Consider the following 23,375-nt stretch of genomic DNA (forward strand, 5'->3'; position numbering starts at 1 on the left):
AATTTTTTTTATTTATTTATTTATTTTAACATGGGCAGGCACCAGGAATCAAACGTGGGTCTCTGGCGTGGCAGGTGAGAATTCTGCCACTGAATCACTATCACACCACCCAAAGCTGGGTTTTTCTTGTCTTTTTTTTTGGGGGGAGGGTGCAAGGTTTCACTGATTTTCGATACTGTTTTTCTCTTCTCCATTTCATTATTATTTCTTTCTCTCCCTTCTACCTGCTTTGCATTTAACTTGATCTTCCTTTACTAGTTTCTTAAGGTAGAAGCTTAGGTCATTGTTATGAGCGCTTCCATTTTCTCTAATAAAGGCATTTGATGCTATAAATTTCCCTCTTACATACTACTTTTGCTGCATCCCACAAATTTTGAAATATTCTGTTTTCATTTCAAAATATTTTCTCATTGTCCCTGTTAAAATATTTGGGGATACTAAAGAAGTCTTTCTTATTGATTTCTAACTTAAATCCATTTCCATTTGAGTACACACTTTATATGATTTTTATTACTTTAAATTTGTTAAGATTTGCTTTATGGTAAATTTCCATGTGTTCTTAAAGATAATGTATATTCTGCTACTGCTAGGGGGAGTGTTGGACAAATGGCCATTAGGTCAAGTTGATTCCTAGTGTTGTTTAGGCCTTAAATACTCTTAGAGATTTTCTGTCTCAATGTGTTCTTGACTGCTATTTTAAAACAATTTTCAATTGAAAAAAAAATTGTGAAGATAATACACAGAGTTCCCATTAATTCATACCCAGTTTCCCCTATTATTAACACCTTACATAATTATGGTACATTTGTTAAAATTAATGAATTGATATCGACACATTACTGTTACCTAAAAATTCATACTTTCTTCAGATTTCCCTAATCTTTACCTAATCTGTTCCAGACCCCACAATACCACATTACATTTAGTAGTTGTGTCTCCTTAGGTTCCTCTTGCTATGACAGTTTCTCAGAATTTCCTTGCTTTGATTACCTTGACAGTTTTGAGGAGTATTAGTCAGGTATTCTGTAGTATATCCCCCTACTGAGATGTGTCTGATGTCCTTCTTATGATGAAACTGGGGCTATGGGTCTTGAGATGAAGACCACACAGGCAAACTGCCATTTTTATTACATTGTATTTGGGATATATACCATCAACTGACATTATTGTTAATGCTGACTTTGAATATCTGGCTGAGGTCGTGTTTGTCAGGTTTCTTTCTTTTTTTTTTTCCTTCTGTTTTTTTATACATTTATTATTTCCCCAAGGGGGGTACACTGTTCCTAGAAGTACTGCAATACCAAGTCGATGCGTGGCATGGACAGAGCAAGCTCCTATTTCATCTCTTAACTCCAAAAATCCATTTAATATATTGTCCTCGGATAGAGGACATATCAGATATTAAACTGATAAGAACAGTTACTACACTTGATCTTAGCCAAAAGGCTGAGAAGCAATTTTTTGTCAGGTTTCTTGACTGTAAAGTTATTCTTTTTACTCCCCCCTTTTGTACTGGATTCTCTGTATTTCCTAGAAAGAAATCATTATGCCAAGCACACAACAAAGGAATAAGGAATTGTGCTTCATAAGAGCAGAGTATTTACATAAATTATTTGGAATTCTGTTTGTGAAATGTACTTGTTGTTTCCCATTTGATCATCTGTCTATCAGTATGGGCTCAGGGGTACTTATTTTATACTTTGGGTTATAATCCTATACTTTATTTCATTGCTTAAATTATTTCCAGTTTTGGCCACTGGGAGATCTTTCATTTGGCTGTGTCCCTTTGACATACTCCAATCATTATTTTTTGGTTGTTTTGCTTTGTTTTTAATTTTCCTTACTTCTCGGCATCACAACATGCTCCAGTCCTAAAATCACTCATTTCTCCAAAAAGTCCTAGTTCCTTTTACTAGACAACGGTATTTGAAACCAGGATCTGGGCACTAGTTGTGCTTGTTCTTACTCAAACGTGGTTGCCTCTCAGCTGACAGAGCAACTGTCCTTTTTATGTAAATCTTCATATTTCAGCTTCAATAATCTCTAATGTCCAATACCCATCTAAATTTAATAAGCCTAGAAGCATTCTTCATTTCTGCTACTGTATTATTTCTAATAATTTCATTTTATTTTCTATCGCTAAAATTCCCCACCTGGTCATGCAAATATTGTGACTTCCATGAGCTTCTGACATAGTAATAAGTTACTTCAAATCCCTCACTGTTCTAACGTCTCTGAGCCTAGTTCTATTGATTACCTTTTTCTTGACCGATTGTTGGGGTTTCATTTTCTCTTGCTTTTGTCTTGTAATTTTTGTTTGAAAGCTGAATATCTTGTGTAGGATGGTAGAAATTGATATAAATAGTATTTATGTCTAAAAATGGATGCATTTCTTTATCCCAGGTCTTCAGGGTTGAGGTGAGAATCAATCTAGTCTGAGGATGAACTAGGTTTGGATTTTGTTGCGGCTATGATTACCCTCAAAGACCTCTCAAGTGGGCCACGGTGGCTCAGCAGGCAAGAATGCTTGCCTGCCATGCCAGAGGACCCGGGTTCGATTCCTGGTGCCTGCCCAAGTAAAATAAAATAAAATAAAAAATTAAAAAAAAAAGACCTCTCAAGTCACCTTACATTTATGGTTGGGGCTGGTTTCCCAGATTTTTCTCAATGTCTGCTCTGCTCTTTGCAGAGCATCTTCCCTTTGAGCTTTCTTCTGCACTCCAGAGTCTCTCCCTATAGTCTAGCCTTCCCTCAATCAGCAAACTGCTGTTACTTGTTGCTCAAGGCTTAGAGGCTTAGTGGAGAGGAGTTGGAGTGGGAAGAAATCCTCTGTTTTGGTTCAGCCTCAGTTTTAGGCAGTCTAAAGTATTCTGGGTACCTTCATCTTAAGATCATAAGGGTTCGCTCCCCTTTCCTCAGTGGTTTTTGGTTTAAGAGTTTTGTTTAGCAGGGAGAGAGCAGAAAAAGACCCTGGAGAAGGATCCTAGCAGGGCATTGTGTACTTCCCCCAAAAGCAGCTGTTCCATTTCCTCAGGCTTACAGTACAAAGGAAGCTTTCTCTGGTCTCTCCTGCTCTCAGTATTTCTGTTAAGCCTCAAGGAGGTCCATGGAGAAGAGCTTGCAGATATGTGCAAATTATTCTTTATCCAGCGTTCTAAGAGTTTCTCTATTCTTCTTGCCCCCTAAGGTAAAGTTTGGGAGTTAAATATCCTATTAGTATTCTAGCACATTAATAAAACCCTACTTGATAATGGGAGGGGATAAAGGGTAAAAATTGGGCAGAATGAAATACTGTGGGTCAATGAGAGGGAGGGGTAAGGAATATGGGATGTATGAGTCCTTTTTTTCCTTTTTATTTCTTTTTCTGGAGTGATGCAAATGTTCTAAAAATGATCATGGTAAAGATACACAACTATGTGTTGATACTGTGAGGCACTGATTGTATAATATGGTTGGACTGTACATGTGTGGATATTTTTCAAAAATAATATTAAAAGAAAACAAACCCTATTTGAGCCATATTTTATCAAGATGGAGAAAGAAACTGTAAACAAATATACTACATCTGCAGTACAAGAACTACAATGTGTTCTATTTCCCTCTTCTTTTAATTTCTTGAATTTTGCTAAAACAATCTGGAATCCATTCAGTTTTTCAATATTTTATTTATTTCAGTTATATGTCCTTATCATGAGTTCTTTATTCTAATTAAATTTCTTGTTTCACTTTTGTAAAGTCCATCTTTAAGTAATTCCCCCATCCTGCCCCTAGAAATAGATTTGCCTTTTGTTTTTCAGTTTTTATTTAGCTTTACAAATGAGATATCTGGCAACCTGATTTGTTTTATAACAAACCCGTTCCTTCTAAACCAGATTTTAAGAGTTATCCTTTTATCCTTGGGATTCAGACATTTCATCAGGATAAGGCTAACAGCTGACTTTTTAAAATTAATCCTGATTAGTACTTGGTAACCCTTTCTGGTCTGAGGATAAGTTTCTTCTGGTCACAGAAATTTCCTTCTACTATTTCTTTTATTACTGTGTCTTTTCCATCTGCCCTATTTAAGTGGTATAATTATGCTTTTTGTTTCCTCTTCCACATGCAAAAATGTATGCTTTCTGAAGTCAAAGTAGTCTGTGAACCTCACAGCACAATCTTATTGCTTCTTAAAAACTATTCTGGGGGGTGCAAAGGTAGTCATTGGTAGAATTCTTGCCGGCCATGCAGGAAACCCGGGTTTGATTCCCAGCCCGTGCACTTCCAAAAAACAAGCAAAAAAACGTTCTGTGAGATAGTGTAATTGCCTTCCACCATGGAGTGAATAATTAGAGGTTCACTCTGATAGGAGTAGCAAGTAATAGTTCTAATACCTTCAAAAGCTATCAAGATATTGCTTACATTATTTAAAACATGACCACAAAACTGCAGATACAATCTGACAATTGCTATACAGATGAAGCAGTATTACCATACTGCCATTCCATTACTGATCAAAGAGATAAAGCAAACTAGAGATAGAGATCAGGAATGTGGGAAGTAGGGATTAGTAAGGTTGTATTCACTATTTCACTAGCAAGCAAAGTTACATCATTAAAAGTAAATCCAGAAACTATGTTGGTTAAAAGTTTTCATATGCTATGAGCAGACTCTCGCTGTCCTCCTCTTCTTGTCCCCTGGTTTCCTGGGTGGATCAAACAGTAAGAAAGATACAAATTCTAATCTCTAAAATCAAACATTCCTAATTGTTTCCTGATAGATATACATCTTCAAATTCTCATGCCCAAGGAACTAAAACAGAAAACCCTAACAATTAATAAGTAAATTATCACTGAGCACAAACTAAAAAATAACATAACAAGAATTAAAGGGTTGGTCCAGGGCCACAAGGCCACACATGGGGAAAATCAGATTGTATTTCTGATTCTGAACACTTAGCCTGAATGTTTTAAGGCCTCAAGTCATCAGCCAATCCATTTGTAAAAACCCTTGTGAACTGCAGTGCCCTCACATGTGAAACCCATGTATAAACAAGCTCAACACCTAAGTTAGCATCTTTAGGGAGGCACCACAGATTGGAAAGAGTCTCGGTCCCCAAATCATCACTTGGAAGAGCTGCCCACTAACGAGGAACAGCTATTTCCAACTTTCACAATTAAGAAATAAGCTTCTCTTGAACCATTTACATTTTAAAATTATATAGCATTTATGAGAGTAGCGTTTTCCTTAAAAGTATGAGAACACAGAACACTCGCCTGCCATGGGGGAGACTTGGGTTCAATTCCCAGACTCCCACTCGCCAAAAAAAGAAAAAAAACCCTCTAGAAACTAAATTACTACACTCCAAATACTGCCAAAACAAGAAACAGTGTTTCTCAAATCACATTTTCAACCCCTATCTACATCATTCATATAGAATTAAGTTTGAGTTTATAAACAGTACGAAAAAGATATAACACCTGAAATTCAAGGGCATAATATTGTAGCTTATCTTCCAACAACTTAACTCATAGGTTTTAAAAAATCTAAGAGCAAAACAAAATTGCTCATTTAATAAGGTAAAAAGAAAACTTACGTTGGTCGGCGTGTCTCAAGTAGAGTCAGCAGTATCTGGATTGCACTGACTATGGCTGATTCGTTTTTCTCTTTATGGAAAATATTTGAAAGAAGCTGCTCTATAATTTCTTGCCTAGGGAAACAAATCAATTGTTGAATGACAACTGCTACACCATTTAACCCTACTAACTTCAGACAAAAAGAGCACGTTATGGGAAAGAGCTCAACCTACTTGGGCTTGTTTTACTGAAAAATATTTTATTTTTAATGTTTGTTAAAATACTAATATATGTAACTCTTCCATATATATATTACTTCCCCTTCCCCTCAGCAGAATAACCTGGGCCTTGCTTGCCTTTACTAATCTTATTGAGAGCCAACAAATGTTTCAAGACTTGAAGTCACTTTCCAGTCAAACCAAGTAATGGTAGCAGGGGTTAGGGGTGGCAAGAAGACTGAAAACCCCTTGCCCCTCAAAAGGAGGAACACTTTTCAAAATATTTTCTCACACAGGCATCAATGTGTAATTAACAAAGATCTGACAAAGGTAAAAGAGAATGTCAATTGTTGCATTTTTTTATTCTACTATTAAAATTTGGTAAATCAAAACAACGTGGCATTTTCTTGTTTTCAAAGATTTTACATGTAGAGTTAAATAAATATTCTTGTAATTAAATAAAAGCTATTCTACTACATCAATTTTAAAAAGCTATAATATATTTTATTTTTTAAGAAGTTTATAACTGTTTTATGAACCAACATGTAAAACTAGGATATTTGTAAAACTAATAAGTATTAATATAAATACAATGTGTATTTATTTTGAAATTTCTGTGAAAAAGAACAGAATAAAAATTTCCTATATACTTAAAAAACAAACAATGTGGTAACAATAAAATGGCTCTTCGACTGAGTTACTGTCTCAAAGAAAAAAAGTATTCTCTACAGGCTCTGCCCATCCTATCTCACCCACAGACACATATTCAAGAGCACACATGGAACAGGAGGTCTGTTCAATTTATATGGATGATCTCAAGAAAAATGTCAGTTTGTTAGGATCTCAGTGCTGTTCAGAATCCAGAGGAATAAAGAAACTGGATCTCCCTAACAACGAAATGCACTACTAATCTGTCTCAAATTGCTCATCTGGCAAAGATGCTAGTTATGTCCAAAATATCATCGCACTTTATTGTATCCAAACGTCAGCTCCCTTGACCACCTCTTACCAGGTAAGGGCAACAGGTGGGAGAGAATCTCTATTTTAGGAAGCAAATAACACTGGCATCCAGTCTAACTTCAGAGGGCTCCTCCTGCATGGAATGGCTTTCAAGAACTCCCAGAATATGATGAATACACAACTACGTGATGACACTGTGAGCCACTGTACTGTATACTACGGATGAACTGTATGTGTGTGAAGATTTCTTAATAAAAATATTCAAAAACAAAAGAGAGAGAGAATTAAAAGGAGTATTATTGATTGAGGTTTAGCAGACCATGAAAATCAGCACTATCTAACTGAAGGTTGCTTAAAAGTAGCCTCAAAAAAAAGAACTCCCAAAACAGCACTAAAATTGCTTGTGAGACCTTGATCAAAAACAGTACTATAACTGTCACACTCAATATACAGCAGTCTACAGAGCATTAGTTTGGAATTACGCGGGCCTTTTATAACACAAAGGATACTGTAGTTACACGTACTATTTCAAAGAGCAGCCTCAACCCAGGTGGAGTGGTTCTAACACTGCCAGAAAGTGCAGATGTCTGCATCCTCCTCATTCAATCCCCGTGTTCTTATTTATCAAAGTGTTATCATCCTTTCCCAAATACTGAGGCCTGAAGGCAGGACTAAGAAAGAAGCCTTTGCCATTTTGTGGCTGCATAAAATCAGAAGCAGTGTTCTGACTGACAAGAACAACCAGCAAAAAACTGATGGATGAGATGCAACACGGCAGCTCTGCTATATTCTCAGTCTTACCTAAACATACAGGTAACACGAAACAGAAGTAATAATAAACCAAAGTACTGCATTTATCAAACTGGATAAAAGAAATGCCTTCAAATTCTTTAAATAATAGGTATTTACCTGAGAAAATATATTCACATTTACTTAAAAAAAAAAAAAAAAAAAGAATTCTTGGATGAGCACCCAAGTTCTTTATCCATGCCTTAGGAACAATGGTTCACTTTTGTTTTTCATATGGGCAGCTCATGCCTTTAATCTTAGCTCACTTCAAACTTTTCCTTAAGTGCTAACATACATTATTTATATTTACAATTGTGGTGTTTTTATATATAGCATTGCCCAACCTGTTTGGCTTTATAACCTTAAGAATTAGATAACTTACATTTATACTAAGTATTGCCGGTAGACTGGTTGAATATTATTTTTTATATAATCTATTATATAAGTTATATAATTATAACTGTACAGTAATTTATTTATCAAATAAATACAGATGCTATCATGATTAATAAGTTTACTAAATTTACAGAAGTCTTTCGTCACTGTGCATTTTTTCAATCATCAGGCATGAAACAGACTACTCTAAGTTAAGGGCATGTCTGGTAACAACTTGAAGGGGGTCTGCTTTCATTCTCAAACAGTCTGTGAAACACTATTAAAGGTTAAGCCTCCCCCAGCTAAGTACAGTAAAGGTTTTATTTGGTGACATCACAGGGCCACTGACTCATAAGGGCCATATATTTGAAGAAATCTACTTCAGTTGATAGTTAACAATGTAAATTTTGAGCATGTACTGTCTGCATTCCAGGAATTATGGTCACCTGACCCAGGACCAAAGACATAGTTTGAAATATAAAAGCTAGCAGACAGGAAGGCACTGATGGCTAGATTACACATTTGGTTAAAATAAAGTTGCATGAACAGAGGGTTATAGTGACACTGAAGAACTCAGGGATGACTTCTAATCACCCAACTTTCAGGCTGAACCTATGCTGTCCAATACGGGTTGCCATTCACCACATATGGAGGCAACGAGCAGCCACATGTGGTTACAATGAGTCAGTGTGTTCTAAATGTAATACACACAAAAAGGTGACTACAGATATGAAATTACGACTAAATCTTGTGATGGTTCCAGAGAATGTTTACAAATATTTGGAAAGGTCAAAGTCTACATATAAAGGTCAACTGTTTACATTCTTACCCTGTAACTCTCCATTGTGCATAACAAAGTACCAGTATAAGATAAGCAGATTTTCGCAACTTCTCATCCACCCAAGATTATTTTCCAGGGATCTGATTCCAACACAAGGAACACTGAGTAATGGCAACACATTAAACAGAACATGAAGAAAGGAGAAGTACATAGTTTTAAACATACTTTTCTAGAGTGGCAAGCAGGGGATCTGGTTCTGTACTGTTCTGAATTTGTAACATCTGGTCTCTGCTCAGGCGTATAATTTCACAAAGTGACTGTGACGCATTTGAATGTCGCTAAAAGAAAAAAGCACAGTTTTAACTACAAACATGTTAGAAGTTAAATTTATCATAAAAACTTAGGGAATTATTTAACACATAACACAAACTAACACTGGCTATGAACTTCAGTGAGTAAAAAACAACGCCAAAAAAAAATAACGTTATGTCAAGTATGAGTGTTTATTTTGTCAGGCTAAGTGTCCTTACGTAACAATACCACACACTACATATTCATATGTACAGGGAGATATGATCAAAGTTCTGATAAGGAAAAATTTCTGTAAGTGAATGCTCGAAAAAATATATACCCCCAAATTAAATACTTTTATCAGCATAGAAAGATGCACATACTACTTTGGTTTAAAAAAAAAACAACAGCTTTCTGGAATAAAGACAAATGGGTAAGAAATATTCAATTGTCTCCCAGTACACAGTGTGTTTACCTTACAGGAAAGACCTCAGCACCCAAATATGTTACATTCTGTGGCATATAAGACCGAGCATAGCTTTTAGTCTGAGCAATGTGTACCCAATACAGGTAGAACAACAATATTCCAGCAGAGATGACAGCATACACCAGGATACCATGATTGTAACCAAGAGCCCTTTCCTTAATAAATATAAATTGGTCAGTATAATTTTAAAGTAGAATTTATCATTTAATGCAGAAGAGCAGAAGCATCAACAAGACTGTGCAAAAGGCAAAATTAACTTGCTCCCAAGCCAAGTAGGGAAACTGGTGGTGAATAAGAGCTGATGTCCATAATACTTTGTCCTTCTCAAAGCACTTGCTGCAGGGTTGGACTTCTTTATCAATTTCTCCTGGACCCTGCAGACAGGTATAAAACCCTGTTGAGCAATCACATTCTTCTGCACAAGAGCATGAACCTAGTGATAAGCAGGCCTCATTTCTAGCTACTTACTTCCTGGGGCAGGGCAGGGTCCTCTCTTCACTTTCCAAGGCTGGTGCAGGCCATGCATGGAACTGAGGTCCTGGAGGCATCAAGCTCCCATGGCTGATCATAACTGGCCTCTCCCCACAGGAGGAGGTCTTATCACCAGGACCAGACCTAAGGCTCCTTCTAAGCAGAGAGTAATTGCTTTGACCCAAGTACTCCTCTAGCACCCAATACAGATCATACAACCAAATGCTTCCTGAAAGTAAACTCAGTGGGCAACAATGACTATTCCAAGGCAGCACAAAATGCACTGTTCTAATAACTAATTTAATAGTTAGCTTTAAAACAAACAAACCTGTTCTCCATGAACTCCAAGTACCAACTTTAACAAATCAGAGCAGGAGTTAGCTTCACTTCCACAGTTGATCTTTGTGAAAGAGAATATTCCTTGACTATTCAGAAACTATTCACAAAAATATCTGTCCCTGCACTGCTCCTCCATGCTGCTCACTCTCCAATCCAAGTTACAGCTTGGAGGTGTACAAGGAGGAACCCAGGTCCCACAGCATACCTACACCTCCCTCAATCCAACTCCACAGTAGGTAATAGCTGAACCATATGAAACTGTTTGTCTGTAGGTATAAATGCTTGAATATTGGCAATTTCATCTAGCTCAGCCTGATACTTTAGGTGGAAACCACAGGACAGAAGCAACTGTGATAGCCTGGTCTACAGAGCCAATGTCCACTGGTCCTGGAGACCAGTCTGGATCCCAACAGGATTCCGACAGGATCCCCTCAGCACAAAGCTCAACCTGCAAACCTTCAAATGCTATTGCCAAGTCAATCTTTAGCACCCAGGGCAAAGGTCAAACGTATCAGAACATAAAATCCAGGGCCAGGAAGTAAAACCCCAAGGACTACCCAGTGATGAGGTCCCACTATGCTGCCTGGAAAGCTTTAAGCAGAACAAGCAAAATGAATGCCAGATGTGCCTACATCATTCAGGCTAAAGATGGGTACAAAAGAAAAAAGAAGCCTGAGTGGTAGGGTTTGTAACAAAGGTAAGGAGATTCAACAGGAAATCCCAGCTCTAGAAAGGAGGCAATACTTGACCCAGAGCCTATTTCTTCACATTTCAAGAAATTTTCTGGGTGTCAGCAAAACACAGTATTTTTTAAAGTCTGAAGTGTGTAGAAAATTGCCAACTTCAAGAATGCCAGCTTATCGATGTTCTACCTGTTCCCACGCTGCTCTTCACATCGAGTACAAGTACGCAATATGTCCAAGCAAGCACCATCAGTCTTTTTTATGAAGTTTATAGTCATATAAGAGTGGAACTTACATCTTCTTCTTGCGATGGATGAACTATTTCCACAAGCCTCTGGATGATTTTCTCCTCATTTAACCACTGTAAAACACATTGTAGAAGTAATCATAGCAAGGAGTGGCTCTTGTTCAAGCCCCAATGAAGATTAACATACTTGGAAATATCCATCACATTTTAAGTAGAATGTTACAGGTTTCTCTGGACTTTGAACACTACAGAAAATTAAAAATCCCCCAAGGAAAACGCCAGTGAATATATTATTTTAACAGCGGCTAACACAGTACCAACAACTCCCAAAATTACAATACCCACTCAGATTCTACACATTAGCTTCTTAACCATGGGTAATTCTCAAACAGCACTACGAGTCTCTATTTGGGTTATTAAGAAGGGGCAGGGTGTGAGAAAGGATGGAATTTATGTTATTTGCTAAAGAGAACATATACACTTTGAGCTTCCGAAAGAATGAGAAAAGCATTATGCAGTACCAAGCCTCTGGGTTTAAAAAGCCACATGAACAAAAGGTGACTTTTAGATTCCAAGCCCAAAACAGAACCAAAAGAAAACTTGGAGGAAGGGAGGGATGGCTAGGAGGAGAACAAGAGCGGAGAGAGCCATAGGAGAAGTAGAACCTACTTGACACAATATACGCTAACAAACAGGTAGTACAATGACTTAATTGATATACAAAATACTACTGTGTGAATAATTCTGGCTTTGAAGAAAAATAAAACTAAAATTTTCAGATGGCAATTTCAGGAAAAGTGTAGAATTTTGAAGGAAAGGGAGAAAAATGAAGGAAAGAGTTTTAAGAAAGTATTTTATTAGACTTAGAAATAAAAGGACCCAAACAGACAGAGGTAAGCAGAGGAACACAAGTAAGTGATAAGATCCCTGAAAGAAAACAGGAAGGGGTGAGAGTAAGAAGTAAGTGGGAAAACAGCTGGCAGCTTAATATTAATTAGCCGTGGGAGGACACCAAAAAATCCAAAGATACAGTCCCAAAGAGATAGAGACTGGGGGCAGGGCAGGACATCAAACACAAACAACAGCTACTAGGAGGGCACCACTAAGGGAGAGCCGCAACTTAATAAGTTAAGATATATCCTAAAACGTGCATGTGGATCATCTTGTTAAAATGTAGATTCTCATTCAGCAGGCCAGGGGTGAGGCCTGAAATTATGGATTTCTAACAAGTTCCCAAGCAATGTCTGGAACCAATGTCCTAAAATAAAGGACAGCAAATACCTTTCTGGGAGGCTGGGGGGTAGATCTACTCACCATAGGAGAGAACAGGAGTGAAGTCATCAGTGACCTACTCCAACTGCCTCCACAGCCATGAATGGGCACTTATGTTTCAAGCCCATTCTGGGGCCCATTATGGGCCCCCAAATCAAAGTAAGACATTTAAGAGTTTCTACTACCTTCACTCCCAACCCACATTTATTATTAACTGCCCATCACTATACCCTCTAGAAGTTCATCTACTGTTTTAGATATAGGCCCCAAAACTCAACAGGAAGTGATCAAAAGAATAAATCCATTCTAGCAAACCATACTGAAGAAATCTATTTTTCAAAAGGATGTAAGATTTTTCTCCTATAATAACTCGAATATAAAGGTGACTTCACGCCCTCCCCCTTGTTCTCAACAGTCCTCCCTAGAATCCTCAAACTCGTGTGAGAAAAGACTCAAATCCACAGGGACACATCTAAAGGGGGCCAGGTGTGCTGTTTAAGTTCCTCCTCAAGGCAATTCCCAGCCACGCACAGGAACACTGAGCTGGTTTACTCACAGTGGCACACCGTTCACGGGAGACTCTCTTTGCCTGGGTCACTCACAGAAATATGCCTGGCACACCTCCCGCCTCAGCAGAACACACCCTTTCTAGGGGACATCACCTAACAGTCCTTTCTCGCAGAGGCCCTGCCATCAGGCCCTTCAGGTAATTAATTAAAATCAGCATTTTAAACAGAACTCATTTTCCAAAAACTGAGTAAGTTCTAAGGCCCCAAGTTAAGTATTAAAGGTAGAATGAATTGGGGAATGGTTCTGGAAGAAGACAAGGAAGGAAAGGCAAGGAGAGAATGCACAGACAAGAAAGAGCCCATGAGAAACCTTATCTTCAGGTCACTTACACTCCCCACCCCATTCCACCTAAGACATCTCTTCCAAGAGGAGCATATATCCTAAAATCTCTCCATATTTTAAAATATGCTCCCTTTTAGAAGTCCATTTTCCTCATTACTCCTTGTTCCTAGATAGCCACAAGTTACCTCTGAAGCCAAATTCCCTGGAGATATCTACATCACTCCTACTTTAACTTTCAGGGAGAGAAAGCCTTCAGGGTGAGGCCATCCTCTCAGAAATGAAGCCTCAGAGCATGCTCAGATGAGATTTACAAGTTCCCAATCTTCTTATTTCTTATTTTTCTCACCACCAGTCCTGGCTTTAAGATAAATCCTCAACCTATTCCACCTCCCCACCCCCACCAAAAAACAAATTAAACTGGAAAGAACCACCCACAACTAAGTATCCCACACACCCAAGAGGTGTGCCAATGCAGAATCCTAGCTCTGCCTGGGAACAATCTTTCTTCCTTACCCTCCTCCCTGACCCCCAACCCCTCAGACAAACCCAATCCTGTGGAATTCCTTCCAGTACACTGCAGCCTGCTCTGCTCACCTCTACCCACCACCCTCACCTCCAATGACAGGTCATAATTCTACTCACATTCAACACATCTTGCCTGGGTTGTGGGGGCTCAATACATGTCAGGAGTCTGAGCAACAAATCCATGATCGCAGAAGTTCCTATGTGTTTTATAATAAGGTCTACAAAATCACGTTTCTTTTTTAAGAAATCCACAATCTAGGGAAGAGTAAACCAAAAAAAAAAAAAGGAAGATACATAAACTTGGGACCCATGTATTTGAGAATTCTTTCAATAAACTCTGACTCTTCCAACTCTCCCCCTCCCAAAATCCCACTACTACTTTATCCTAAAGAATAACAAATTCTGAATTAATAATAAAATGTCAAATTGGAAAGCCTGGCTAATAATCACAAGATTCAAAAATCCCTTAGGAAAAAATCTTCCAAATTATCAGATATCCCCTAATTAAATACACCATAATGTATCTTCTATTCCCCTTCATTATTAAAGAATAGGGATCAAAAACTGAATACACCTCTAACGAGCAAGAGAATATACCATTTAACAGTTTATGGGCATAAGATAAGTCTATTAGACATCACAGTAAAATGCAGAATATTCAAAATCTTAATTATACCTTAGAGCAAGTCAAGGGGAGAAAAAAAAAATTCAAAACCTTAAAATTTTTACTTCAAAGCAGCTAACTCACCTGCTACACAAATATTCCATTTGGAGTTTATTTTAGCATTTGGCCTCATTAGATTAACAAAGAGGGTGGGGGTTGGAAGAGACTGACAGCTTCCCTGAGGGAATGTGGAAATAGTAAGAATTATGACTGTTCCCTGGTCTCCTGTGCACTAAAGAGGGATGCTGTCCTGTGCCCCCTGGTGGACTTCTGAGACGTGTGAGTGCACACGCCATCTACAGAAAAGCAGTGTGGCAGCTACTCTGGTAGAACCTCACTGAAATTGTTCAACAGCCCCATGAGGTGGAGACTGATTAATTCAATGTGACAGCTAAGAAAACCAAGGTTCAGACAGGCTAAGTATCTTACTAGAGCTAAAAAGTCCCTGCTCAGAGAGTTAAATGGAAATTTATATGACTCTACAAGCCATGATCCTTTCATTATTCTACATGAAGAAATCTAACAGGCAAGAGAAGACAGCACTGTTTAACACAATTCAGCATAAATATAGGATTGCCCATCATAGACTGTTTCTCTAGACAATGAAATTAAACATTGTAATATAAACCCTGGACAATTCACATATAATTAATCCAATCACAACCAAGTCATGGAGTGGTTTTAAAAAGCAAAACTGAAAATACAGGAGGAAAAAGTAAACAAAATACTCCATGATTCAGGGATAAAATCATGAAACTGGAGCCTAAGGACTGAGCACAACCAGGACAGAGTGAGTCTGGATCATGGACGACTTCACTGAGGTGCTAAATCATCTAACACTGAAGAAGTCCGACAGCTCGGCTTCCTGCTACTGAACTTTATTATAATAAATGTCCTTACTGGTTTAGCAAGATTGAGCCTGAAAGTTTTCATTACTTGCAACTAAATATGTCCTAACGAACATATCATGTAACAGGAAATCTTTATTTATATTTGTAATTCTGAAAGGATAGAGAGGTGCCAGGTTTGACCTTTCCCTGTACTAAAAGAGCAAATGGTATGGAGTCCTGTTTTTATCATTCAAGGTATCCTGGATCAAGAAGTACAACGAGCAACAGGTGGCTGGGTCCTTTTCTCAGCTTGAACTGGTAAACACCATCATCATTACACAGAAAGTCTGACCTTGAAGCCCAATACAAGTATTGAGACCACTGAAAGTTCTACATGTATCCTCATTCTAAATGTACACTAGAAACCATGACCCACAAATCTGGATTCACATAGCACAGAGTGAGGAGAAAATGCATGATGAAGTTGTTAAGACCTGTTGAAAACCATCTCTGGGGACTGACTAGTGATATAAGCTGACATAGATGACTCACAGTTCTCAAAAACAGCCAGCAATACTATAATTTCTAATCAGAAAGCAGAAGAGGGAAATATGATCTGTTTTAGAGTATTCATGATTTTTGGATTATTATCTAAGAAAAAAAGAATCTTATTTCCCATACACTTTTAGGAAGGTTATCCTGCTCAAAGAGCATGAAAGAATGACACAGTCTTTCTAAAATAAAACCTGAATCCACTTCACCTTGGCACAGAACAGAAAATACTGGGCCTAAAATAGTTTCAATCCTTCCACGCCTGCAGATAGCAAGGACAGATCACCCAAAGCCTATCTGCCATCATGAAGGACAACAGGTCTGACTGGGTTGACTACCTTCACCCATACTCATCCTTGGCTTGCTGCAATTCTGACAAATCAATCATAGTTCATACATGAGCATTTGAGGCTCTAATTGTTTCCTGGGTACACCCTTTCATAAATGGATTAATATCTCCAGGTAAGCAGATTCTTTTTCACACCAAAATTCATTAGAGCAGTGGTTCTCAAACTTCAGTGAGCATCAATCAGAATTACTTGGAAAGCCTGTTAAAAACCCAGGTTGCTGGACCCCACTGTCAGAGGTTCTGACTTAGTAGGTCTTGGGTGGGCCTCAAGAACTTGCATTTCTAACAAATTCTCAGGTGATACCAGTCCAGGGACCACTTTGAGAACCACTGCACATATAATAAATACTAGATAAATAAATTTCCCCAGACCATCGAATTAAGAACAAAACAAAACAAAGGGTTATTATTGTAACAGTAAGATATTATGAAGCAATTTGTGTAACTCTGGTAGTTAGGAACAGAACCACATATGCATATTATAGTCAATACCCAAATGGCCCAAGCTAAACATTTAAAGGTATTTTAGTTGAACTAAAATAGAAATAATCATCATTTACACAAACCAACGGGTCAACTACATTTATGACATGCTTTTTTTTTTAATTTGTATGCTGTATGGCAGGGGTCACATTTCATTCTTTTTCCATGTGAGTATCTCCTTATTGTAGCACCATTTCGTTGAATTTTTGTTTGGTTTTTCGTTTGTTCATGGGCCAGGGGACAAACCCAGGTCTTCTGCATGGCAGGCGAGAATTCTACCACTAAACTACCCTCGCACCCGCAACATGATTTTTAATTTAAGCTTCATCCATGGTCATCATTAAAAGAAAAAAACAAAACTGTTACTTTAACAAAGACTCGCTAAGATTGCACTCACACATTTAAGCACTTAGTAAGCACCATAATGCCATCTTCACAAAACGGGACCACAAATTCTCTTGTTTATAACTACTTGTCAAAAGAGGGAGCCTGTATGCTATCAAATTAAGTGAATATGAGAGACTCAGAAACAGATACACCAAGAACACATTTAATTCACTAATGTGTAAATCAGAGAGTGTTTAAAATGTTCAAGGTCTAAAATAATTCTCATATAGAATCAGGACTTAAGGTAAACTCAGGAGACTAAATCACCAAAATTAGTGGGGATCACCTCAGGGGGATGATCAGTCCTAATACTTACCTTTTGGAAAACAATATTTACCTGTTCTGGTTTTCTGCTGATAAGAATACTTAGCACCTTGCTGAAGAAACTGGCAAGTAGTGGGTTCAAGGGGGAATCATTTAGAAGAAAGCTATACAATTTCATTAGCAAGGATTCATCTTCTCCCAGTCTATCATTCATCTGGGAGACATCAGAAGTGAGCAACTCACAAGATATATTTGGATACCTAGAAGAACAGGATACTTATATCATCATCTATATTAACAGTTTAATTACAGAAGTTAAAGCACAAATCAAAAAGACTTCCTGAAATTTTGTGACAATAACAAAATCATCTGGGAATGAGAAAATCCTTTCAGTCTATTTTCTCCAACTTCTAGATTAAAGTCAACTTTCTAGTATGTCTGAAAAACTTTTTCTAAACCAAGTCTTTAGAACCATTTGGCTGCAGGAGTCACCGGCCCACTCTGAAATGGGGAAGGTGGAGGAAAACACAGCACTTGGAAATTTCTCAAGATGCACATGGCCAGTACCTGGCTGGGCCTACCACCCCTATCTTTAGATGGGTGCAAACAGTAGTAAGAACTTGTCTTGGGGAGCTTAGCAAGTGGTCAATCTGTATTAAATCTTTAAACAATAAATATCTTTATACACTGAAGTGGAGAACAGGATATCAGCCTGAGTTACCTAGGTAAGAAGATGCATATGAAAATGAGGTCCTCCTGCAGCTTTCCAGTATCTTTTGGAGATTAGTACAGATGCAAAAAATAAGCCCACCCAGTCAGCCTTTACTACAAACTACTCCAGGAGGACTGAGACCCACAGAAAGCAAAGCAACATGACACCTGCTCTAGCTACAATCACAGCCTTGGAAATACTTGTAGCCCCTAATGGCACACTTGCCCCTGAGATCACACTACTCTCTCTCTAGAAACAGTCTATTTTCTCTACTTGCTTCTTTTATCACAAACCATTTCCTGTCTGTTTACAACAGTAACAACACAGATTTCAAGACCTGTCCAGACACCATGACCCACAGTTCACGTCACTGTTCTTCTCTTCCTCCCTGCACAGCAGCCACAAACCAGTCATCAGAAGAGGCAAGCACATATGCTTACCAGACAAGGAAGTGACAAGACTGCTAAGCAGCTGTGTGACAACAGAGGTGAGGCCTATGGGCTAGGACACCCCTCAACATGTTCTGAGACCCCTGGCTCAGACATAACTAGCCACAGATCAGAAAGTCCCAGCACCTATGAGGGTCTGGTATGAGGTCGGAAGGCTTAACTGTAATCAAATGTCCCAAAATGAACCATTACAGGGAAAAAGATTGAAAAAGGACAAGAACTGGCAGGTGTGTGGACATGAAGACCATGTTGTCAAATAGCTGTCTTCCGGAGGTTGGGGCTCAATGAAATTAAAGTCTCCTTCATTTCATGGAACACATCAAAGATGTCAAGACATAAACTCCTATAAAGTGGCCATCATCATCACAAGAACAGGACAGTGCAGTAGATAGAGGGACAACTTCTGGAATCACACCATCAAGGTTCAAAACCTGCCTCCACCACTTACAATGTGTACAACCTTGAGAAAGGTACTTGACCTCTCTTGGCCTCAGTTCCTTCATTCCCAATATTAAAACTATAGTTCTTATCTCCTGGAGGACACTAATATATACAAAACACTGGGAAAAGGGCCTGACAGGCAATAAATGAGTGTCTAATGAACACTAGCTGCTTTCCATTCCCTTTCTTTTCTGCAATAAAACTGCAGAAGTGCTGCTGGGGGTGAAGTGGGAGAGGGGATGTCATTTCTCAACTGGCGCAAATGGCAAATAAAAGATTAGTAAAAGGTGGCAGTTTTCAACCCCAGCTGTGAATCAAATACTTGGACGCATTCTCCGAGTCTGATGCAGAAGGTCTAGAGTATCACATGGGTATCTTTTTAATCTTTTATCTTTCCCAGTTCCCGAGGTGATTCTGCAGTACAATCTAAATAGAAAAGCACACATATGGCCCTAGGCATTACATAAAAGGCTTCGGGTTCTAAGGCTGGTTACCCCCTTAATTCCCGCTCTTTAACATTAAATACCCGAGAATCCCCTTCCTTAGCTCAGCCTCTCCTCTAGCTCTATTACCTGATGACCAGTGCTCTCCTCCCCCACCTCAACTCCTTTATCCAGAGAACACAGAGGCAATCAATAGAATTGAGCCCTACTGCCCCCACCCCACCCCAAAACTGCAGCTGAGCCCACTCCTCCTCCCCCAGCCCCAACTGGAAGCCATTCCTGCTCCTAAGGCCCTGCTATTCATTCCCTCCCTCCCACCTATTCCAGCACAGTGCACCAATGGATCACTTCTCCCTCTCCATCATCATTATTTCCCTCTGTCCTCCATCATTCTCACCAATGTATAAACGTACTGTTATTTCTTCCATCTGGGGTGGGAGGTGGGGGTGGGGAACCCAGCTACCATTCCTCTCTCTGCTCCCTTGACAGGAAATTACTATAAAGAGTTGTCTCTTCTTGGTCTCCAATTCTTCCCAAAGGCATGTCAACCACATTTTCACCTCTACTAAGCTAAAGAAACTGCATGTTGTGGCCAATGATCTCCTAGTTGTAAACTTCAATGGTCAATTCTCAGTCTCATCTCAATGGACCAATGAGCAGCAGCCTCCTTAGCCTTCCTGAAGGATGTCTTCCTTTGGCTTTCAGGACACCAGCCCCTCCTGGGTCTCCTCTTACTCCAACCACTCCTTCTCAGTCCTTCTGTGGGAACCTCAACCCAGCCTACAATCTCTGAACCTTTCCTCCACCTACAGCAGCTCCCATGTTATCTGGCCCAGTCATCCACATGCAGGTTGCCTAGCTGTCTCTCCACCTCCACTGGATGTCTGAGAGGCACTTCAGACCTGATGGGACCAAAATCAAACTCTGGGCTTCCCCTCTAAAATTGAGCCCTGCTCCAATCTTCCCAAGGGCCTTAAAATGTACTCCATCCCCTCAGCAAGGATGCCCCCAAACCCTGACATTCTTAATTCTCTTTCTCTTCCACTCCACACCTATCAGGAAATCCCTTCAGCTCTAGCTTTATCATATACATCCTAGAGATCTGATCAGTGTTTACCAGTCAGATCCACTCAGATCCTCCCTCCTTTCTCCGCTTAGTACTGTGACCTCCTGGCTAATTCTCCCTCTCTGTTCCTGCCCTCCTGCTCAACCAGCCTACCCACCACGCAGAGGCAGAGATATCCTGGTTAAGAGGTAAGTTAGGTCAAGTCATGTGCTGTTTAGAACCCTCTACTAGCTCCCTATCTCATCTACAGCATAGCCAAATTCTAACTAGTCTACCAAGTCCTGCAGGCCCCATCCCCTATGCCCTCTCTGACCTCACCCTCCATTCTCCCTTTTCCCCTCATACTCAAGGCTGCCCTGCTAATCGTTAAGTATACACAGCATACTGGCACCTTAGAGCTTCTGCTCTTGCTGTCCCCTCTGCCTGGTGTGCTCCTTCCCCAGACACCCACACATACCCTCCCTCATTTTCAGTAGGTCTCAGACCAAATGGCATCTCCTCAGAAGACCTTCCCTCACCCCCTGCTTTCATCCCAACCACCATCAGCATTCCCTGTCTTATCTGGCTTTACTTTTATCCAGAGGATTTATCTGACAAACTATGGGTTAACTTTCTTTAAGCCAGGTCAGAACAGTACACTCCACAAATGTTCATTAAATCAATGAACCCCACTCCCACTTAATAACTGCATGTCTGTTTATTACCTACCCACAAACATCAGGTTAAAAGTATTTTTATAAATTTAGTTTGAAATGCTAGTGATCAATGAAAGCGAGGGGTAAGGTGTATGGTAGGTATAATCTTTTTTTTTCTTTTCTGTGTTTGTTTTATTTCTTTCTATTGTCTTTTTATTTCTTTTTCTGAATTAATACAAATGTTCTAAGAAATGATGAATATGCAACTAAGTGATGATATTGTGAATTACTGATTATATATCTTGATGTTTTATTTGGTTTATTTTTTTAATTAATAAATAAATTAAAACAAAACAAAAAAGTATTTTTAAGTCTGCTTTTGTATTTACACTAATGACCTATTTTTAAAGTTCTGTTAGTGAAAATTTCTGCTAAATTATTTAAGATGCGCTATCTGTCATTAGGATTAAAAAAGATTAATATAAAATGACAAACCTCTAATATCTTACCTATGATCACTGAACTAAGTTAAAATGGTGGTGGGTTCAATCCCTTCATGTAACTACCATAATAGCTCACAAACCCCAGCAATCATTCCACCACCCAAAAACTATTAAAAAAAAAAACCCTAGCCTAAACTTCTTTAGCAGGCTACAGCAAACTTAGCCTTAAAAACTTAAGAGCCCATCTGAAAAAAAAAAAAAAAACCTGTGCTAATCTAGCTGTCTGAGTCATGCAAGTGCACGCGGTACAGAGTTGGTCCTGTTCAGCCCAGAGGCACAGCTGAGAACCACTCTGCCCAACTCAGGTCAGACTCTGTCACAATGGGACCCTGCTCAGAGGCTTTGGGCTCATGGAGGCATCTCTGCCCTTGTAAACTCAAAAGGTAGCCTCAAAAACCACTGGCATGGCAATTCAACTGCCAAGCTGTGCTATAACAGAAAGAAAAGCCACCACTTCTTTTTGTTAAAGTAAGTATGAAGCTAAAGTGTGCCTACCTGTCACTAGTTAAAGAAATATTAGCTTCATTCTACATATGAGGAAACAGACCTGTAAAGTTAAATAACTGGCCCAAATTCTCAGAACCTACAAGAGGGGAGGCCTACATTCCTCCTAGGTCTGCCTGATGCAAAGCCATGCTCTTTGCCCTGTACCATGCTGCCTCCTACAAGGATAAGCCCCTCATCAAGCAGCATTCATCCATGTGCTGGTCCATTGTGAAGAGAAATCCAAAGTAGGAAATTTTCTTTTGGAGATGGGAGACACTAGTATTTTTGCTGCCAAATTTGTTTTTCTTCTCTTTCTTTAAAGTATCGACCTCTGAGTCAGCTTTTCACCAAATGCTAGTTGTCAACTTTTAACGGCTGGCAGGGAAAATGAAACTCTTAAAGATACAACACACCTGCAACCTGAAAGCATTAATAAGAACTATTTCTCCAAAGACAAAAGTCCTCCTCAAGAAGAAATGAAAGAGGGATAGACTGGGGAAAACAGGACAAAAGAGATTCTACTAAAGGCCAGAATTCTTCCCATTCCACTAAGTTTATTTAATGTACCATCAATGACATTTTCTTCCTGAATTTGCTGTGATTGGGGGTAGGGGGGGTGGGGGGTGGGGAGGTGGTGGTGAATATTTCAGCAGAGTTGGATATGAAGAAATAATCAAATGAATCAGGAAAGAAACCCTAATACCTACAGAGTAAAAGGTTTCCAAGGGTTTGTATAGTGTTAGAAAAGACAGGATTTGCACAGTACTGCTGTCCTGCATATAAGACTAAACTAGTGATGGGTAGATAAATCCACTGTAATTGTCATCCACGGAGTTGCCTCCTGAAACTCAGCTATGTAAGGCTCACCAAGAGCCATGCTCCGATTATTTTCAGTTAACAAAAGGTCAGGATATACATCAGCAACGCTCTTGATAACCTAAGCTGTGACTTTATTTGCCGTGTGATTTGGGTAGCCTCATAATCTCCAGCAACATAGAGAAGATACTTACTTGAATCATCTTACTATTTTAAGAAACTTACCACTTAAAAAGCACTTTGCCTTTCCACGAAACCTTCTAACAGAAATTCTGAATACTCATTTTTTAAATTCAGTGATTTCACTGGACTTAGTTCCAGAATAGATTTCAAACTCCACTCTAATCCTGTCATTCTTGACCCTCTTAATATTTGGTAAACACTTTCTAGCAGCTCAAGTGAATTGTTTGACAAGGAGAACTCTAATACTCTACCCCATTTCACTTTACTCCC

General features: G+C 39.0%; 1 protein-coding gene and 1 non-coding gene across 11 annotated transcripts in view; both read right to left on the reverse strand.

Moving 5' to 3' along the window:
* PPP6R3 (protein phosphatase 6 regulatory subunit 3) overlaps positions 1 to 23,375 on the reverse strand; it is a 201,272-nt gene that overhangs the window by 65,861 nt on the left and 112,036 nt on the right. For 9 of the 10 annotated variants that reach the window (XM_077115458.1, XM_077115457.1, XM_077115455.1 and 6 more), the window contains 5 exons: positions 17,445 to 17,631; positions 13,960 to 14,097; positions 11,242 to 11,307; positions 8,901 to 9,013; positions 5,573 to 5,686 (listed from right to left, as the gene is read on the reverse strand). In XM_077115458.1, coding sequence (XP_076971573.1) covers positions 5,573 to 5,686; positions 8,901 to 9,013; positions 11,242 to 11,307; positions 13,960 to 14,097; positions 17,445 to 17,585 — 572 coding nt within the window. In that variant the 5' untranslated portion in view covers positions 17,586 to 17,631. Of the gene's footprint in view, positions 1 to 5,572; positions 5,687 to 8,900; positions 9,014 to 11,241; positions 11,308 to 13,959; positions 14,098 to 17,444; positions 17,632 to 21,626; positions 22,655 to 23,375 lie in introns of those variants that run through there. The other variant, XM_077115459.1, reaches the window with a different exon arrangement.
* LOC143647525 (U2 spliceosomal RNA) lies at positions 1,268 to 1,458 on the reverse strand. Its single transcript, XR_013158143.1, has one exon. It is a non-coding gene; the product is annotated as a U2 spliceosomal RNA (small nuclear RNA).

The sequence above is a fragment of the Tamandua tetradactyla genome, chromosome 9, assembly GCF_023851605.1.
Source record: "Tamandua tetradactyla isolate mTamTet1 chromosome 9, mTamTet1.pri, whole genome shotgun sequence".
NCBI lineage: Eukaryota > Metazoa > Chordata > Mammalia > Pilosa > Myrmecophagidae > Tamandua > Tamandua tetradactyla.